This window comes from Cololabis saira, chromosome 14, assembly GCF_033807715.1.
Source record: "Cololabis saira isolate AMF1-May2022 chromosome 14, fColSai1.1, whole genome shotgun sequence".
NCBI classification, from domain to species: Eukaryota; Metazoa; Chordata; class Actinopteri; order Beloniformes; family Belonidae; genus Cololabis; species Cololabis saira.
The window spans coordinates 12,419,453-12,438,656 of NC_084600.1; the positions used below are offsets into that span (position 1 = coordinate 12,419,453).

General features: G+C 39.9%; 1 protein-coding gene across 1 annotated transcript; it reads right to left on the reverse strand.

Annotated features, from left to right (window-relative positions):
- Positions 1–1,521: 1,521 nt before the first annotated feature.
- LOC133459605 (LIM domain kinase 1-like) lies at positions 1,522–16,702 on the reverse strand. Its single transcript, XM_061739726.1, has 15 exons — positions 16,315–16,702; positions 12,100–12,238; positions 10,799–10,908; positions 9,767–9,940; positions 8,775–8,880; positions 7,898–8,169; positions 7,638–7,827; positions 7,455–7,541; positions 6,556–6,687; positions 6,414–6,473; positions 6,246–6,311; positions 5,479–5,665; positions 5,311–5,366; positions 5,013–5,170; positions 1,522–2,417 (listed from the first exon to the last, which is right to left on the reverse strand). The coding sequence occupies exons 1-15, from the start codon at positions 16,356–16,358 to the stop codon at positions 1,859–1,861; spliced, it is 2,340 nt and encodes a 779-aa protein (XP_061595710.1). The 5' UTR covers positions 16,359–16,702; the 3' UTR covers positions 1,522–1,858.
- Between the last annotated feature and the right edge of the window lie 2,502 nt (positions 16,703–19,204).

Here is a 19,204-nt window from a genome sequence, read left to right on the forward strand (position 1 = left end):
TGTCATCGGTCTCATCCAGAATGAGTTTGCTTATTTGACAGGAAGTGGATCAGCTGGTGCTCATGTGAGTCAGAACAACCTGGAGCTGAGCGGTGGAGATGATAGTGGACTCAAGGAAACATCCCCCTGCGTTGCTGCCCACTACTCACCAATAACTGTTATCTGACACAATTCCTGCATTATTTTGCTCCATTATTGTATGTATGTATAGTTTTGCATGTAGATTTTGTTTCAAATATTTTTATTGAACAAATAATTTTCAATTGCAACAGTTTTAGACATATGATCTTTTTTTTTATACAAAAAAAGAACAATAGATAGCAGTAGATGAAATAAAAATAATAGTAAAAATAATAAAATAAATAAACCGAAAGCCAAGGCACATAACACCCACCCATTCTCCCTCCCATATCCACCCACAGACTGCACAGTTCAGTTTCCTTTAAGAAAAGAGATTAAAGGATGCCAAATCTTTTTCAAATCTTTTTCAAACTCTGGTAATTTGTCATTAACAGTGTATCTTATTTTCTCCAGGTGGAGTGTATCTGTCAGTTCAGTAATCCATAACTTCAATGAGGGAATATCTTTCCCTTTCCAGAATTGCAGGATACGTTTTTTTGCCGTTATCAAAGAGTATGATATAAGCCTGAGTTTTGTGGGATCTATATTTCCCATTTGATGAGGAATTCCAAAAATAATAAGAAATGGGTTTGGAGTTATTTTTGTTATCAGTACTTTGGAAAGCATGTCGATTTTTTATGAAATTGTTTCACTATTTTTCTATATTCACTATTGATTACATTTCATTAACCACATAGACAACAACTGCACCGGCACCAGCGCCGGAAAAGAAGTCCTTGTATGTGTAAGTACTTGACAAATAAAGTTGATTGTGATTCTGGCTTGTTGTTCACCTCCGTATCTAACGACTGTAAAAACCGTTTCATACCCTTTCCTTTTTTTCTGATTCCCATTCAGTGACATCTTAGCTCTTCAGACACGGATCATCGCCGCCCAGAACTCAGGACCATCAGCAAAACAAAATGTTTCAACACCCGCACAACATGGTCACATCAATAATGAGTGATTAGCAGTGATCCTTTCCTCGAAGGAGACGTGACGATGAGAGCCCCCCCCCCCCCCAGGAAAACACAAAGTCTGGCTTGTAAAGGTTCATTCCTTTAATTTGTAATGTTTCTGTATTCAGTCCTGTTAAGATGAAAAGTGATGTAAACTCCGTCCCGTGAACATATACATCTTTGCGTTTCAGTATCTACGGCTCATTAACAGTAGTTTCACGTCTCGGTGTGTTGGAGGAATTGTGACACTTTCTGATAAATAATGCAACATAGCTTATAATATAAAGTGACATGTGTTTTCACAGCTTCTGGACAGAGTTGAAACAACAGTCCAGTTGAGAAATCTTCCAAACGTTTTTCTTTTTTTGCTTGAGGAAATATGCATTTTAATAGCTGCTTATGTTTAAAAAAAACAAACCCCAACAAACAAACAAAACACTGGCAAGTTTATAGGGTTATCTAATAAATCCCTTCTCAGCTTGGCTTTGGCCGCAGCCGCTTGAATGCTGCTTTACGCAGAAATATAACTGAAATGTGACGTGCCAACTGATGTCAAACTGCCTGCATCTCTGTCCTTTTCTTAAAAACAAGCTGCACACATCTGCAAGTGTTCGTTGTGTGCCGGCCGCCGTAGGATTTCCAACACATCATCCACGTACGGCTTCTTAAATAGGTTTTGTTGCAGTTAAACAAGGCACAAATGTTTAATAAAACGTTGTTATTCGACTACGAGGGCTCCGGTTTGTAGATGTGTCCCATCGAGATCAGTAGAAGAACACTTAGAGGGAAGAGGTTTCCTCTTTGGATCGTTCCCACAGCACTCTGCATATCCTCCTGGGCCTGTTTGACCGGTCCAGCAGGGCGTTTTGGACCTGGAGTGGCGGCGAGGGGTCCTGCTGGGACTTTGGTTGATCTGTGAGGTTGCAGCATTCACACGTCTCACCTTCAGCCTTGTCTGAGTCTCTGCTGGTGGACCTGCAACGGGACAAGGCTGTGTCCTGTGATCCAGTCCTCACATTGTGGTCTGTGTCATGTACGTCCTGCTCCCCATTCAAATGACTCTCCAGTGGGGTTTCTGGTTTCTGAGTGGAGTGATCAGGTTCTGTGTGGTTGTTGGCGTTGTCTGAACATTCAGAGCTGCTGCTCTGTTGTTCTGCCTGTGAACAATGTTGTTCATGAGAAACAAGAGTCTTCTTATGGTCGTGTGTCTGGTTTTGTTGGCTGTGGTTGGTCCAGAAATCTCTGCAGACCTGCTCTAACTCCGAGTGCAGATGCAGGCTGATGTCCAGGTGCATCAGCAGGTTGTCCAACCACTCCTCCAGCTTCGAAAATGAGGGACTGAAAGGCAAATAAATACAATGATGAGAGTCTGCAGGCCATCGGTTGCTCTTCTGCATGTAATATTAGCAGGATGCCCAAGTAATTCTCTGAATATCCTCCAGCTGATCCAGAGTCCTGACAGGAATCAGCAAGAGAGACCCCGTCTCACCAGTGTCAGCCTCCCTCCATTGGTCCCCGTAAAACTCAGAATCCAATTAAAAATGTTATCACTTGTATGTAAAACCCAAAACAGCCTAGCTCCACGACCTGATAGTACCTTATGTTCCTGGCAGAGCTCTCTGTTCTCAGAGTGCAGGTTTACTCGTAGTTCCTAGAGTATCCAAATATAGATTTGGAGGGCGGGTGTTCTGCTATCAGGCACCGTTACTATGGAACCAACTTCCAATCTGGGTTAAGGAGGCTGACACCACCTCCACCTTTAAAACCAAACTGAAACCTTTCTGTTTGTAAGCCTCTAGTAACTAGAATCTAGTTAGTGTTTAGTAAACCTCTAGTTCGTGTAAACTCTAGTGTGTTAGGGCCAGTAGTCGTAGCTGCAGCTGCAGGACCAGACTAGAGCAGCTGGTCTGAAACAAAGCTTCATCCTAGATACACTGCTGTAGAGCAACGCTGCTACTAACCATTGTGTCTGTGTCTCTCCTTTCTTTGTTATTCATTCTCTCTGTCTGTTTTCTCTTTCCCTGCTCTGCCCAGCTAGTCTTCAGCAGGAGGGTCCCCCCTTATGATCCAGGTCCTGGTCCAGGTTTCTTCCCTCCCAAAGGGGACTTTTTTCTTGCTACTGTTTGGCTTAAGGTTTTTCTCCCACTAAGGGAGTTTTTACCTGCCATTGTTTATATGTTTATGTAATAATTTCTCAGGGGTCATGTTCTGGTCTCTGTAAAGCATCTAGAGACATCTTTTGTTGTAATAGACGCTATATAAATAGCATTGAATTGAATTGAATGTTACGTTTTTTTAACTGTATCAGTTTGTTAATCTTGTTACACTTTTTTCTTTTTAAAAATAGAAGAGCAACTTCACACGGCAACAGATCTGCTGCATGTACAGACAGAGACGATGACAGTGAAGTGAGTCATACTGATGTACCACAAATGACAAAAAAGAAAAAAAAACAACATTATAATATTTTGAAAAAACAGCTGTGGCAGGACAATAAAGTTGTAACAATAAAGGATGGAGGTACTGTAACAGCAAGCGTCTCCAGGGTCAACACTTCTCCTTCCAACTTTATTTTTGGAACAAAACAAAATAAAAAAAACCCTTCCCTTTGAAGAGAGCGAAACGTCACAGATTCGATGCCAGAAAGGGGAAGATACTCAGTGGTGTTCAACTCTGCTGATTACAAGGACAAGAATAACCTCACTATGACAGCTCTTCTGACAGGACTCCCCACAGACTGGACGAGGGATAGTTACTGTCTGTATTTTGGTGAAACCATGCCAGAGTTTGTAGAATTTTGTCTCCATACACCACTACAATAGATTTGAACAAATAAAATAAAATAAATATGCGATCTAAGTGTCGAAATGCAGCTCTACTTGTTGTTTCCCAAAGCTATACCTGTTTTAAGTATTGTAGCCATTTTATGCAAAGTTGCCTCATTTTTTAGGGCTCAAAAACATTTAAAATGTTGGCAGAAATGTAATTAAATAGCACAGTAGGGTCCACTGAACACAGCTGAAGTGGATCATGTTTAATCCGTTCCTTCAGGGTGCAAGGGCCCTTCACAACATCCACAGAAGTCATGAATACTCTGGAGACGCTAGGGATATCACTGTCAACATCTACAACATTCATCTCTCTTTCTACTCACATTCATCCAAGTGCTACAAATCTAATATGATATTCTTCACAGTGCGTCAAAAGCATCTCAAGATTTTTGAAGACAAAGAGATGCAATTTCCCCAGAGTCAGTCACCTCGTCTCATCCAAATGAAACAAGATTTTCAGGTATTTAAGGAAAAAAACTTGAAAGCACAAAGAGCAACTAAAGGTGGTTGAAGTAAAGAGAATTAATTTAAAAAACGAAAATATTATTAATCCCCGAAGGAAAATGAACGATCAAACAACAAAGCATCTGCAAGGAAGAGGAAACTCTTTGGCTTTTAAAGAGTTTGAAGTATTAAAGTTATGGTTATGTATACAATTATGTCACCAAATACCTTAGAGTCTCAGAAAATGCAGGTACTTTCCTTAAAATACACTTCCTAAATGGCAAATTCCATAATTTGTGAAACATCTTTCATTAAGCTGAACATCTTCACTGTGATCCCATCTTGACTGATTTATTTGTATAAAGCAGAATCCTAGAAAAACAATGCCATCGCCGAACTGTACATGAACTTCCCAAAGAAAGTTTCACCACTCAGACCCGTCTCCAGCAGAGAGACACCTCGCCACTGGCTTTGTCAACGCAGGATCCAGCATTTCAAGTCCTGACTGATCAGAACCAGCATCTCACCTCTTTATTCAGGCAATGACAGAAAACTTAAATACCTGAGTACTCCAGTTGAGTAATATTCACATATCACTAATACTGTTAACTACATCAATTTCCAGCCAATGTTATTGGTGTTTTTTGTGGGGTCGTACCGTTTATCGGCATCCAGGTCGCAGCAGAGGACAGCCAGCGGCAGGAAGGCCGAGGGGCATCCGGGAGGGTGATACTGGTGCAGGAAACTTGCTACGTTCAATCCAAAGTCATTGGACCGGGGAAGGTCGTCAGGATCAGCACTAACTTTGCCAATGATCTGAAGACAGACAGAGCTTATGAGAATAATGTTTGACATATAACCAAAGAGCACAGATCTTTCAGTAAACACAACCCCTTTTATGGGATTTTCTAGGTGAAATGAAATAAAATTTAATTGAGCTGACCAGATGTTTTTACCTCACATATCATGATCCCGAAGGAAAATATGTCCACACGTTCATCATAGCTTTTGCCTGAGAGTTAGAAAGGGCCGAAATTGTAGAGAAGTTTTACCGGTGACATAAAAAAATCCCAAAAATATTTTGCATAGTCTGATCAAAGGTAGATGACGACATGATATCTCACCATGAATCATCTCGGGGGCCATCCAGTAGGGGTTTCCCACCACGGTGTAGCGCTTCCTGCGGTCAGGCTTGCGCAGCTCAGACAACCTCCCCTTGGCAGGCCGCTCAAGAGAAGATGTTTTACTGGGATTCTTCTCCTCCCTCACCAGCCTGGCGAGCCCGAAATCTGCCACCACCACAGACTGGTCCTGATCCAGACACAGAAACGGAAATATTTGGGCCATCTAATGCTGGACCTCAGTGCTGCACTTGTTTTCCACTGAATTAGTAAAGAGTCTAAGGCCTTGAAGTCAGAAGGGACCAACAGAAGAAGCGTCTGCATTATAATTTAAAAACACAATGAAACAGACAGTGTCAAGATTTGGCAGATAGTCTTTTATATGAATTATTATATGTAATAATATGTTAATAATATGTTTGCACTGCTGCACTGTTGCACATTTTTTTGTATATATACCATTTTTACAGAGTCTATTCTATTTTATTTTGTACTATTTTATTTTATACTTATTCTACTTTTTACTTAAAAATTATTTTGAAGGAAAACACCACTCCGTGCTGCTTTTAATTTCGTTGTATACCTTGTATAATGACAATAAAACGTCTGAATCTGAATCTGAATTATGCATTAAAATTCAGTAAATATTTATTTGTGTGTAATTAGACATCCATGTGATCCTACAACCCATCTCCTTTTTAAACTAGGTACATGTAGTGCAGGAAACATTTTCTGTTCTGCGTGTACTGGAACGTTAAACTCTTGCTCACCTCTCTGACCAGACAGTTGTAGGAGTTTAAATCTCGGTGGATAACATTCATGGAGTGCAGATATGCCTTTAAAGGAAGGATCATCACATCAGACAAGGTTTTAGAAAACAATAACATGATTCTAGATGTTAATCCTATGCTTTCAGAGTATTGATCAGTAAGACTCACCATTCCAGCGGCTATGTCTTTGGCATAACCCACCCTTGTGTTCCAGGGGAGCTCCGTATCCTGCCACAACAAAATAACCAAACCTGTGACTGTTGACTCTGACAGCGGTAATAGAGTAACACAAACACTCATTTGAACTCACCATTTTTATGATAGTTTCTCGGAGAGTTCCTCCCTGGATGTATTCAGACACAAAATGTATGCGTTTGTCTTTATAAAACAGTCCAATGAACTTGAGAACATTGGGATGATCGAGGCAGCGCATCACCTTCACCTGTGCACATCGTCAGGGAAGTTGGTGAAACAGCCGAATTTAATAGTAAATTCCTTCATAAGCATCTGGGCTATCTGAGTTTCTACATCTTAAATCAGGGGTATTCAACTAGATTAGGCCGGAGGCCACATCTGCAAAAAGACTGTATGGAGAGGGCCACACTGCGTCCGCGCACACGGAAAATTTGGGGGGTTTTCAAAATGTATTTTGCACTCAAAGACGAAGATTTATGTATATATAATACATTTGTGCACAGGGATGAGCAGGAGAATATATCTGTCTAGTTTACATATGAATTATGTTTTAATTGTCTCCAGATTTAGTCATTGTGAATGTTAAATATAATATTCAGATAAAGAAATATTATTTTAAATGCAAGTTCATTTTGAAACCATGCATTGTGCAAACTTAATGAAGTTGATATTGACCTACTTTTAATAAAACACGCCATAATGACAAAGCACATGTGCAAACACTGTCCAAATGAATCATTAACCCACTGAAAAGGCTACCAAGCATCTGAAACTTTTAATTAACAAAATGTGATATGTAAACCATGTTAGTTTCGCTTACTTTGTCACTTCCGGCCGGAAGTGACGCCGTCCGCCGACGATCGGGCGGCCGATTGATCGGGACAACACTACCCCCCCCCCCCTTTTTTGAAATATGACCAGGGGCTACATAAAAGCTCCTGGCGGGCCGCCAGTTGAATATCCCTGTCTTAAATCATCAAAGATGAGATCTTCCCTGAGTTGACTGTCATTTACCTCCTTTAAGAAAGTCATATGGGTCTCCTCATCGAAGCGTATCAGCTCTTTCATCACCATCACCTCTCCTGTCACCTGATGTGTTACCTTGACAGAGAAACGTTCATCCCAGCGCTGATTAAAAATCAACCGTCAACAGAAGAGACAAATACCTTGAGAGATGGAAAGACAGAGCCTGAGTACCTTAACGGCTTGGCCGAAGCAGCCCTTGCCCAGCACCTCTCCGTGGATGAGGTCTGAAGGTCTGAAGATGCGATGTGTCCGATCTCCAGGGTCTACCCGGAGAGACTCCGAGCGAACCATGTCTCTCCTTTGAGATATAAGTGACAGTGCTCCGGGGGACAGGGGACATTTGTCAATACTACAACTCCGCCTGAAAGGAAACAGTTAACTTAGACAGATGGAAAGAGGAGAGCGACTCAGAGCAAGCGGCCACCACTTACAGGATGTGTCTGGTTCGTATCCCTGGAGTTCCTTGGTGCTGAGGCAGCGGCAGGCTCAGCCTTTGCTCGTCCGTCTCCTCCCGGGGACTGGGCTCTTCCTCAAGGCTCGGGAGTTTTGGGATGGAACTAAGTTTCTCTCGGGCAAGGGAATCAGAACAGCTGATGGTATACGGGGGGCTCTCTCTGGGTGGAATGAGCTCAGGGGGAGAGTGAGGGTTGTGTTCAATGGTCAGCTGCAGTGGTCTGCTGGTGTCCTGGATTACCAGGTTTATCTAGTGGAAAGATATAAGATATATATATATATATAAAGATATATGCGGTATTATAAGGCGCACCTTCAATGAATGACGCAATCTAAAACGTTTCCATATATAAGGCGCACCGCATTATAAGGCGCACTAAATATATGGTAAAATACCGTACTATAGTGGCTGGGGTTGAGTTACGTATCTACCTGATGGAGCTGCGCTACAGGAAATGCTACAAAATGCTACAGCAAATTATGCAAAAAACAAAAAAACAAGAAGAAAAGTACCGTAGGTCAAACTTTATTAACAAAATAAAAACCAGCTTTGCTCCGTCTCGTCAAAGTCGCCATTATGCGAGTCAGCGTCGCTGCTGTTGTCTTGAACGTCTGTGACGATTCCTGACGTTTTTAGCGCTGTTACTTCGGCGACACCAACTACATTACCCACAATCCCCCTGACTACAGTAACAGACATTACTATAATGATCATATATAAGGCGCACTGCCGGTTTTTGAGAAAATTAAATGCTTTTAGGTGCGCCTTATAGTGCGGAAAATATGAGGTATAAAGAGTCACTTTTGAAGGTTTTGGTTTTTTAATGTCACTCGAAGCAACTGCAAGTATTTTACCTCATCTGGAGAAATATTGCAGACCGGGGTGCCATTGACCTCCAGCACTCGATCACCAGCTTGGACAGAAGACACCATGTCTGGGCTGAGGACAGCGGAGTCTATCCTGGAGAAGAACGACAATGACTGTACGGGTGGAGGATAGGTGGGGTAGGAAAGAACGGATAAGATAAAAAAACAACAACCAAGCAAAACTAAATAGAAACAGGCTCAAAGTCAGCGCTTAAAGGAGCTTGTGGCAAGAATAAGAAATGAGACTCATTAGCGCCACCCTTCACCACGACGGCCGTCGGGGGTACTGCAGCCAACAGTGAAGCCGGCACGGGAGAACGGGGAGAACGCGCATGCAGCGTCATTTGACGTCACATCCGCAGGACAGCGCGGGAAATTCAGGCCCACAATTGCAGCACATTTTGCAGCACACAGCCTGTTCAAGGCAACGGAGAGATACACTAGAGGGCTCATTCTTTTTGGTTTGGTACGCTTCATCTGACATTATTATTAGAAAACTTAAAACGTATACGAATTTTTTTCATAAATCCTGCCTCAAGCTCCTTTACTGTAATGGTGACACATTTGGGGTCTGACAGAATTTTGAATCAGGGGTCAACAGCAAAGTGATTAATGATTTACCGTCATGTGCTTTTTATGTGTCATGATCTGAGCCGAAGTTGAACCTTCACTATGCACAAGACCCCCTGAGACCCACTGATATTTCAGTGAAACCAATTAGAGCAACTAAAATGATATTCTTTTAGGAAAGATAAAGTACAACAAACTAATTCATTCACACAAGAAGCTGATCTGATCTATTCATGACTTTGTCTTTCTTGGCACGCTCAAACCTGCAGGTCACTTCTTTCATGACATGTGTAGTAACTTTTCTTATTTTCCGGCAGATGAGCGGCGAGGTTCATCTTATTCCCTAGATGGGAGGTTGGCAGCAGCCGCACACAGAACTCACTCACAGTCACAGTCAAGGCGGGACTCACTCTGTCACGGTGACCAGAGGTCTCGCCTCTTGGCTGAAATCCGCGGCAACGGTTAGGCCTCGCCGGCCAGCTGCGTGTGGCGGTAGAGACACCAGCGCCACCATGTGGGGACTCTTGGTGAGTGGACACGCTGACCTCACAGCTGGAACAACACCCTCACAGAAACATTGGCCACTGAAGACAAAGAACCAAAGACCCACATCAGTAAACTACGGACATAAAAGGAGCTGTTTCCATTTCCCCCACAGGCAGTACTGGAGTTGAGGGAGGATGAGGGGGGATGGAACCCCCCTGAAATAAAAACAGTCAAAATCATCCCCCCTGTAAAACTGCCATCCCCCCTTTCCATCCCTTATGTCATTTCATCAATGAACGTGGTTTTACTGCTATTTCAACATTTAGAGTCATCACCAGAAAAAGAACACCAGAAAAATAACTTATTTGACAATTTTCACCTGTTTCAAGTAGATTTTCACTTGAAATAAGTAGAAAAATCTGCCAGTGGGACAAGATTTATCTTCTCATTACAAGCAAAAAAATCTTGTTCCACTGGCAGATTTTTCTACTTATTTCAAGTGAAAATCTACTTGAAACAGGTGAAAATTGTTGTTTTTTCCAGCGATGAGTCTTGTTTTAAGTGTAATGAGATTTTTTTTACTAAAATTAGCTTTTTAACTAGAAATAAGACAAATATTTTTGTTAGGATTTTGAGTTTTTGCAGTGATCCATTTTACTTAATATGTGAAGGGCAGAGGCATATTGATAAGTTCAGAAAACTGTTTTTTATTGTTGTGTTTTGATGTATTTGATGTAAGCCCAGTGGATATTTAAAGCTTACAGAAGGCTGCATTTAACTGCTGCTATGTCATTCCTGCAGTATTTCTGCAGGTGTTTTGGTCAGTGCTATTATTTGTAATATATTATATTATTTGTAATCAGCACAAATTATCTGTCCCCATATGATAAAATCCACCACCCCCCCGATTTCTTTTTACAACTCGAGTACTGCCCACAGGTTTTATCCCAACATACCAGTATAGTTTGGAGCGTTCGATCAGAGTGTAGGTATCTCCATCTCCAATCACCATCTCACAGTTCACGCAGGTGAAGCACTCAGGGTGATACTTCTGCTCTCCTGCAACCTGTCCATACAGAGAGTTGCTGTCAGACATGATGCAGACGCCAGTCCTCCTCCTTCTCCTTGGGTGGAGGAGAGTTAGCCTCCGCTAAGACATTTGGTGTGGTTAGTTTTGGTTTGCTCGTGTACGAAGGATGTTTGGATAGGATATCCTTTTTGTTTGAGGGTCAAAAGAAGAAAGCATCAACTTTCATATCAGAAGGAAACAAAGAGGCAGGAAGACTTTGAATATATGAATAGCAGGTGTTGCATGCTGAGACACGGTTTTCTCCAGTGAGATACGAGGTTATACTTTTCGTTATTCCGTTATGATATCATGTTATGATATTGTGAATATCATATCATGAGGTTTTGACCTCTGAGGCTTCTTGCCAATTTGAACAAATTATGGGTTCAAATGACCCATAAAGCACCTTTAGAAAGAGTCGGCTATCAACCTCCAATCAGTTTTGATCATCTGAATTAAATTTCAACATCTTTAGTGACGATAATAAAAAGTTATTCACCATAACAAAACATGGGATATGGGATATTTCTTCTTATGTATTATATAATGCAAGCACAGTTACTTTTTATGGTGCTTTTTAAAATATGATAACTTGGTGATTTCTTGCACAAAGCTCCATTTTTAATATTAAAATGATTTAAGTACCATATTTTCTGGACTATAAGCCGCGCCTGCATACAAGCCGCATCCACTCTATTTAAAAAAAAGATATTTCAGCCGCAGATATTTCTGTTGTTAGATTAGATATTTACTACATGTACAGAAGGATTTTGAACTGTAAATGATGTACATGTTTGTACCTAAATAGATCTTTCCTAACAGTGTCTTTTAACACGGCAGCAACTTTGCTGATTAAAACGGGACAGAACCAAGAGAAAATAGCCGGTATTTATTTATCTATTTATCTGCTTCTACCTACTTCTATCTGCTAAAGAAGAAGCAGCGTATTCTTCTTTGCATTTATTTTGTCTTAGTTTTGATTCTAATTCCGGTTAGAGCGCCCCGAGCGGTGGAAGAAAAGACCACAGAATAGCCGCACCTTTGTATAAGCTGCATGGTTCAAAACCTATGAAAAAAGTAGCGGCTTATAGTCCAGAAAATACAGTAATTATTTTGACAGTATTGTACTGCACAAATTTAAGATAAATTAGACATTAGTATACAGGTATCTGTAAGCTCTCCCCCTACCATAACAAGTCCCGTTGTGATGGCCTCCTTGCAGCTGCAGCAGTGTTCCCCAAAACGAGACCAGTAGTGCTTCTTACAGTAGAGCTGTCCCTCTCGTTCATAGTACCAGTTGACCAGGATGCACTCACATTCACAACACCTGCAGAAAACGCAGGACAAGACGGAGACGAGAAGGGCAATGAGATACAAGAGGAAACAAAAGGAGTGCAGACTGATTCCGTCTGAAGCAACTTGAACTTTATCAGAGGTGGAAAACGTAAGTCTTGCAAGGAAAGTCGGGCTGTTGTCTCATCACTTGTGAGATCACATGTCCAAATCTTTGTTAAACCGATTAGGCTGATTTTTTTTCAACACACATCCTTTCTGATATCTCTGCATTGGTCAGTCAAATGTTTCCACAGGAGTGGTAAATCCATGCGAGTTCCCCCACAGACACACCCAGCCAAGATTACACAAGTAAAGCAGAGAAAAAAATAATGTTGTGACTGTTACAATCAGAGGTGGGTAGTAACGAGTTACATTTACTTCGTTACATTTACTTGAGTAAGTTTTGGGAAATGTTGTACTTTTAGGAGTAGTTTTGAATCACTATACTTTTTACTTTTACTTGAGTAGATTTGTGGAGAAGAAACTGTTCCTCTTACTCCACTACATTAGGCTACATTGAGCTGATACTTTTCTTTTATCCCTTTTATCCACGTACGCGTCAATCTCATGACAGCACTTAGTGATTCTTTGGGAAAAATGTTTGTTTTTGCATGTTTTGTCACATTTACACAGACTCAAACACACACAGAGTCAAGGCTTGAAATTTTGTGCTACTTGTGCTTAATTTATTTTTTTATTCTGTTATTTTATTTATTTTATTATTTATTAAAGTACTTTAATTTACTTTGAGATTATTTTAATTTAAGCTATTTTTTATTTTTAATTAATTTTAATTAATTTTATTATTTTATTGATTTAATTTACTTGAAGATGATTATTTTGTACTTTTGTCTGTTTGAATGGTTGTGTTAAAAAATGAATCAGACGTTACTCAACAGTTACTCAGTACTTGAGTAGTTTTTTCACCAAGTACTTTTTTATTTTTACTTAAGTAATTATTTGGATGACTACTTTTTACTTCTACTTGAGTCAGATTATTCTGAAGTAACAGTACTTTTACTTGAGTACAATTTTTGGCTACTCTACCCAGCTCTGGTTACGATTACAGAAATCTTTGCTCCTTACATGCAGCTCAAAACAGTTATCTTCAGTCTTTAAAAACTGAAACTTCCAGCCGCATCCTGAATGATGTAAAAAGAACGAGAGAAAGAAAGAAAAACCCAGCTTGCTTATCTCTCCCACACTACAAGCGTAGTAGGAGGGGACTTCCTGGGCCGAGCCCTGATCCATGTTTCCTCTGTCCAGACCCCAGCTGCAAATGCCAGAACATTCATACAATAGCCAAAAAACAAAGAAAAACCCAGCTTTCTCCACTGGCTCGGGGGATCTTTAATGACATTTCAGTGGTATCATACAATTGATTTTGTTCAAGACTTTTAGATGATACCAATCTAAGATAACATGACATAAACAGAAGGGAATAGACTTCTTGTAAATGCTGGTCATTATGAGTCATGCTTATGTAGCTGGTGTGGCAACTACATCATGCTGTTCTCCTTTTGGTGCTCTATTGCAAAGAAAGGTGTCCTTGCTGTTGTTTATAATGTAAAACGTATCCTAGTCATTTTTCATGGCAGATACAAATGGCTTCTGAGAAAACCCTCAGTTTCTAACCAGATGACCCCTGCTGCTCATTTACCGCCGAGGAAATAATGAAGTAACAGAGCCTTCAGCAGGCTGCAGGTTTATTTTGGTCCTCTCAGCTTTATCGTTGTACTGCTCGTTACCAATGACGGATGTGGAAGCTCCAAGCTTAACATCTGTGTATCCGCTTGGACATCTGGTTGTAAAAAAGAAGAAGAATAAAACAAACATCCGCTCCGTATCCTACCATAACACCTTCCTACCATTAAGGAAAATGAGATTGTCAAAACATCCCATCTGTCTATATAATCAACTTACGTTATGTTCTGACACACATACTTATAAAACCAGACATGCCACAAGAGGTTGTTACCAACAGCCTAAAGCAAAGAAGGACGCTATGCAAAGTACTGTGTTGTATCGAGCTATGTCATCATGGAATGCACTGCCAGAAACCATCACCAAAGAAAAAACAAAACTGTGTTTCAAGAGGCTACTGAAATGTCATCTGACAGCCCATAGTAATATATAGTAATATATAGTAATATCTAGTAATATCTAGTAATATATAGTAATATCTAGTAATATCTAGTAATATCTAGTAATATATAGTAATATCTAGTAATATATAGTAATATCTAGTAATATCTAGTACCGTAATATCTAGTAATATATAGTAATATATAGTAATATCTAGTAATATCTAGTAATATCTAGTAATATATAGTAATATATAGTAATATCTAGTAATATATAGTAATATCTAGTAATATATAGTAATATCTAGTAATATATAGTAATATATAGTAATATATAGTAATATATAGTAATATATAGTAATATATAGTAATATATAGTAATATCTAGTAATATCTAGTAATATCTAGTAATATATAGTAATATCTAGTAATATATAGTAATATCTAGTAATATATAGTAATATCTAGTAATATATAGTAATATATAGTAATATATAGTAATATATAGTAATATCTAGTAATATATAGTAATATATAGTAATATATAGTAATATCTAGTAATATCTAGTAATATATAGTAATATATAGTAATATCTAGTAATATATAGTAATATCTAGTAATATATAGTAATATCTAGTAATATATAGTAATATATAGTAATATATAGTAATATATAGTAATATCTAGTAATATATAGTAATATCTAGAAATATATAGTAATATCTAGTAATATCTAGTAATATATAGTAATATATAGTAATATCTAGTAATATCTAGTACCGTAATATCTAGTAATATCTAGTAATATATAGTAATATCTAGTAATATATAGTAATATATAGTAATGTCTAGTAATATATAGTAATATATAGTAATATCTAGTAATATCTAGTAATATATAGTAATAGGTAGAAGGCACACGGCGAGGGCACGGACAGAAACACATACACACTCACAGATGATGATGATTAAGATTGTTGTTACTGTTTTATTTTGTTTTATTCCTTAAGTTGATGTATGAGATAATTATTTCTGTTTCATTTTATTTATTTATTATTATTATTATTGTGTACTATTTTTTTTTTGTTTGTTTCTGTTTTGTAATTTTACTTAATTGTTATCATAGATCTAATTATTGCTGCAATGGTTGCTGTCATCATTAGTGTAAGCTTTTCCTTATCATTATAATTTGTATTTTAGTTGAACTTTTTCATCACTGGACCCCAGGAAGATTAGTAGCTGCTGTGCAGCTGCTAATGGGGATCCAATTAAATAAACAAATATACTGTACAAACCATCACCTCTCTCTTCATATTTCTCTAGTTCACGGCATTCGCATCACGGCACGGATCTTTAAACATTCATAAACCTTCCCTCTCTGTCCTTGTGTGACGACGTGAGAGGAACCTGCCGTACATCACGCAAACATGCGGCAATGTCAGGACCTTAATAGCCCAGGTCAAATGTTAAGAATCTCATGACGTATTCTCCCGCCTTGTTTCCTCTCAGTGTTGTTGTCTGTGTCCGTCTGTCAGACTTCCTTGGGGAGGGGAGGGGGGGGGGGGTAAAACAGCTCTAAAAAGAAGATATTTGGTCACAGTGTAGTTGTGCTGTCTTGGGTGTTGGGATCATACTATTTTTATGATATTGCATGTTGGCTAAAGGAGAGCATATTCACCTGAGGAAGAAGATTCTGGTTGAAATAAAGAAAATGTAGCTGACTGATCTGTAGGTAGTTTGGATATCGGCCATGTTTGTTACAGCTTCATTACCGGTTTATTCACACTTAGAGTTGATGTGAAAGTCCACATTTTAAAGCATGTGTGACTCGTGTCTGTTTGTCACGGCAGACTCTGTGTGAGGAAGTGAGCATGCAGAAGTTGGGTTACAGTTCACTTGTGTTCTCGTCCTCTCACTCTTTTTTGTCTTTGTATTCTTTCTCTGAACGTGCTCATCTCGTAAATGAAAAAGTGATGTTCCTACCGTCCTTTCATTCCTCTGCGAAACCTCTGGTCCCGGCGTGACATGCTGCCCCCCCCCCAGATGTTGACTGGTCCACAGCACTCAGGAGACAATCCAGCCGGTCGAGAGAGGACTAACTACGTGTTCGGAAGCAGCTCTCACACTCATTCAGTCTCTGTCAAGTCTTGAAGTCATCTACGTGCTCTTTCTCCATGGCTTCCTGTGCACGAGTTCCTCCTCTAATGTGTAGAGCAGTTGTGTGAGAAAAAGCTCTGACCCACTGACACCAGCTGGCAAGTTTCCCCCTGCTGGCTGCCTGTACACAGGCCCATCCTAGTATAGGCACTCTGCTCCTCCCTCCCCCTCCTCTCACTTCTAGTATGTAGACCTCTGCAGGATACAGTTACACTCTAAATGTCTAAATGCAGACTTCTCCAAAGGTAAGAGAGGTCAACTAACAGTGTTACATGTGACCCACATATGGGTGTTGAAACGATTAATCACAAGCGTGGGGTTTCTCAGAAGTGGTATTGAGCAATTGGGGGTGTCTGTGTGTTTTGAAATCAGCCCTGTTCTCATTAGCGGGGGCTTTGGCGGGGGCTTAATCTCTTTATAAATGCTCCAATTACTGCACTCTCCAGATCCCACGGTAAACCCCTCCATTAATCGCACGCAACAAACAAACAGAGACGGAGAATTAAGTCCAAACACGAGTTCGGGAAGCGGCTCAGACTTAGGAGGACAATGGTCCGAACCCTGTTCTGAACCGTAGGAGGTTTGAACCCCCCAAGTATCCGTGTGAGTGTAACTGACCAAGATGATGAACATATTCAGATGACGACACAGTAGACTGTTTTATACGAGGGTGATCTTGTCAGGTTAGTTAAGAAAGTATATCTGAAGCTAAGGACGACATCACATCACATCAAACTGACAGGCAAACAAATGTGTGTATATTCATGTGGAGGCGCAGCTTCAACACTGACGATGCAATGGAAATTATAGATAGGTGACAAGTATCAGGGCCTGTGTGGAGGGATGGATCAAAGGTATCCCTAGTGTTTCTGTGATGTTAGTAGAGAGTCCGTCTAACTTTTTTTTTTTTTACCTTGTCTGCACACATATTAATGGTTATTACCATGCTGGTAAAAACCTAAGGCATATATATGTGCATTTAATATATATACACATATACAAACGCATTATTTTATTTTTTTTTGGGGGGGGGGGGGCGGTTACATCCGCTGCTAAACAAGGAAGCAAGAACACACATGGAGGCACACGTCGAGCACTGGAAATCTGCAACAAAAACCAAAAAAAAAAAAAGAAAAAGAAAATAGAACAGAACAGACACGGAACCGACACGGAGCCGGCCAAAACACGAGCAGCAACCGTCCCAAATCTCGAGATCCAATCACAATCTGAGTTAAGCTACCGCGATTAACTAACCCCAAAAACTACAGAGCAAGCATGCAGCTGAACAAGGCGATGTATATGTCTATGTGTGTGTGTGCGTGTATGTATATGTCTGTGTGGCTATGTGTGTGTGTGTATGTGTGTATATGTCTGTGTGGCTATGTGTGTGTGTGTATGTGTGTATATGTCTGTGTGGCTGTGTGTGTGTGTGTATGTGTGTATATGTCTGTGTGGCTGTGTGTGTGTGTGTGTGTGTGTGTTTGTGTGTATATGTATGTGTGGCTATGTGTGTGTGTGTGTGTGTGTGTGTGTGTGTGTGTGTGTGTGTGTGTGTGTGTGTGTGTGTGTGTGTGTGTGTGTGTGTGTGTGTGTGTGTGTGTGTGTGTGTGTGTGTGTGTATATGTGTGCGTGGCTATGTGTGTGTGTGTGTGTGTGTGTGTGTGTGTGTGTGTGTGTGTGTGTGTGTGTGTTTGTGTGTGTGTGTATATATGTCTGAGTGGCTGTATGTGTGTGTGCATGCGTGCGTGTATATGTGGCTATGTGTGTGTGTGTATATATATATGTGTGGCTATGTGTATGTATATGTGCTATATATAGTTATATATAACCCCACAGAGGGCGAGAGGAGGGCTTCCTCATCTCCCAGTTGAATGACCAGAGCCACATGTGAAGTTAGTTTCACATTGGTGCGTCTCTGTGTGGGAAAGATCAGAAGAACTTTTGGTAGTAGAAGTTATCCTAGTGTCTTGGGTTTTACTTTCTTCTGTATTTCTCTCATCCTCTGCTACTAACCCCCTGTAACCCCCTGACCTGTATTGATTAATTCATTTTGATAAGTAATCTTCTTTATTAATTATTAATAACTATCATAAGACCATTATTAATAGGGATGCCCTGATACCATTTTTTTCACACCGAGTACGAGTATTTTTCTAATTTGTGTACTCGCCGATACAGAGTACCGATACGATACTTCTACCACAAAAATAACTAGGCTAAAAATGCAATTAAAAATGCAATTAATTGGAAGACAGGTTTTATTTGCAACAGATAAATTCAATAAAAATAAATAAAATGAGTAGAATAACTATTTTAAACAAAACTCAGCCGGCTGGGCTTTCCTCCGCGGCCACGCGCCACGCCACCGCCCGCTGAGTCCCAACACGGCCGTGGGTCGTCTCTTGTCATTGTCTGTCTCTTTTGCAGAACCTGAGCTAATGTTGCTGTTGCGTTCTTGCAGTAGCAATAGCAAACTCCGTATACTCAGCTTTATGAGTATGAGTATGCGTCTTGAGATGTTTTATCAAGTTGCTGGTATTAAACGACGTGGACTTGTATGTTGTGGGTGTGTATATGTGTATCTGGTACGAACAGAAACAACTATTAATTTGTGTAACTTTTAACGATGTCAAGTTTTTTCTTTTCTCGAGGGTCCAACTAAAATAAATAGTAGAGTTCAAGGGGTAGGAGTTCATACGATTTTTACTTCTTTCTA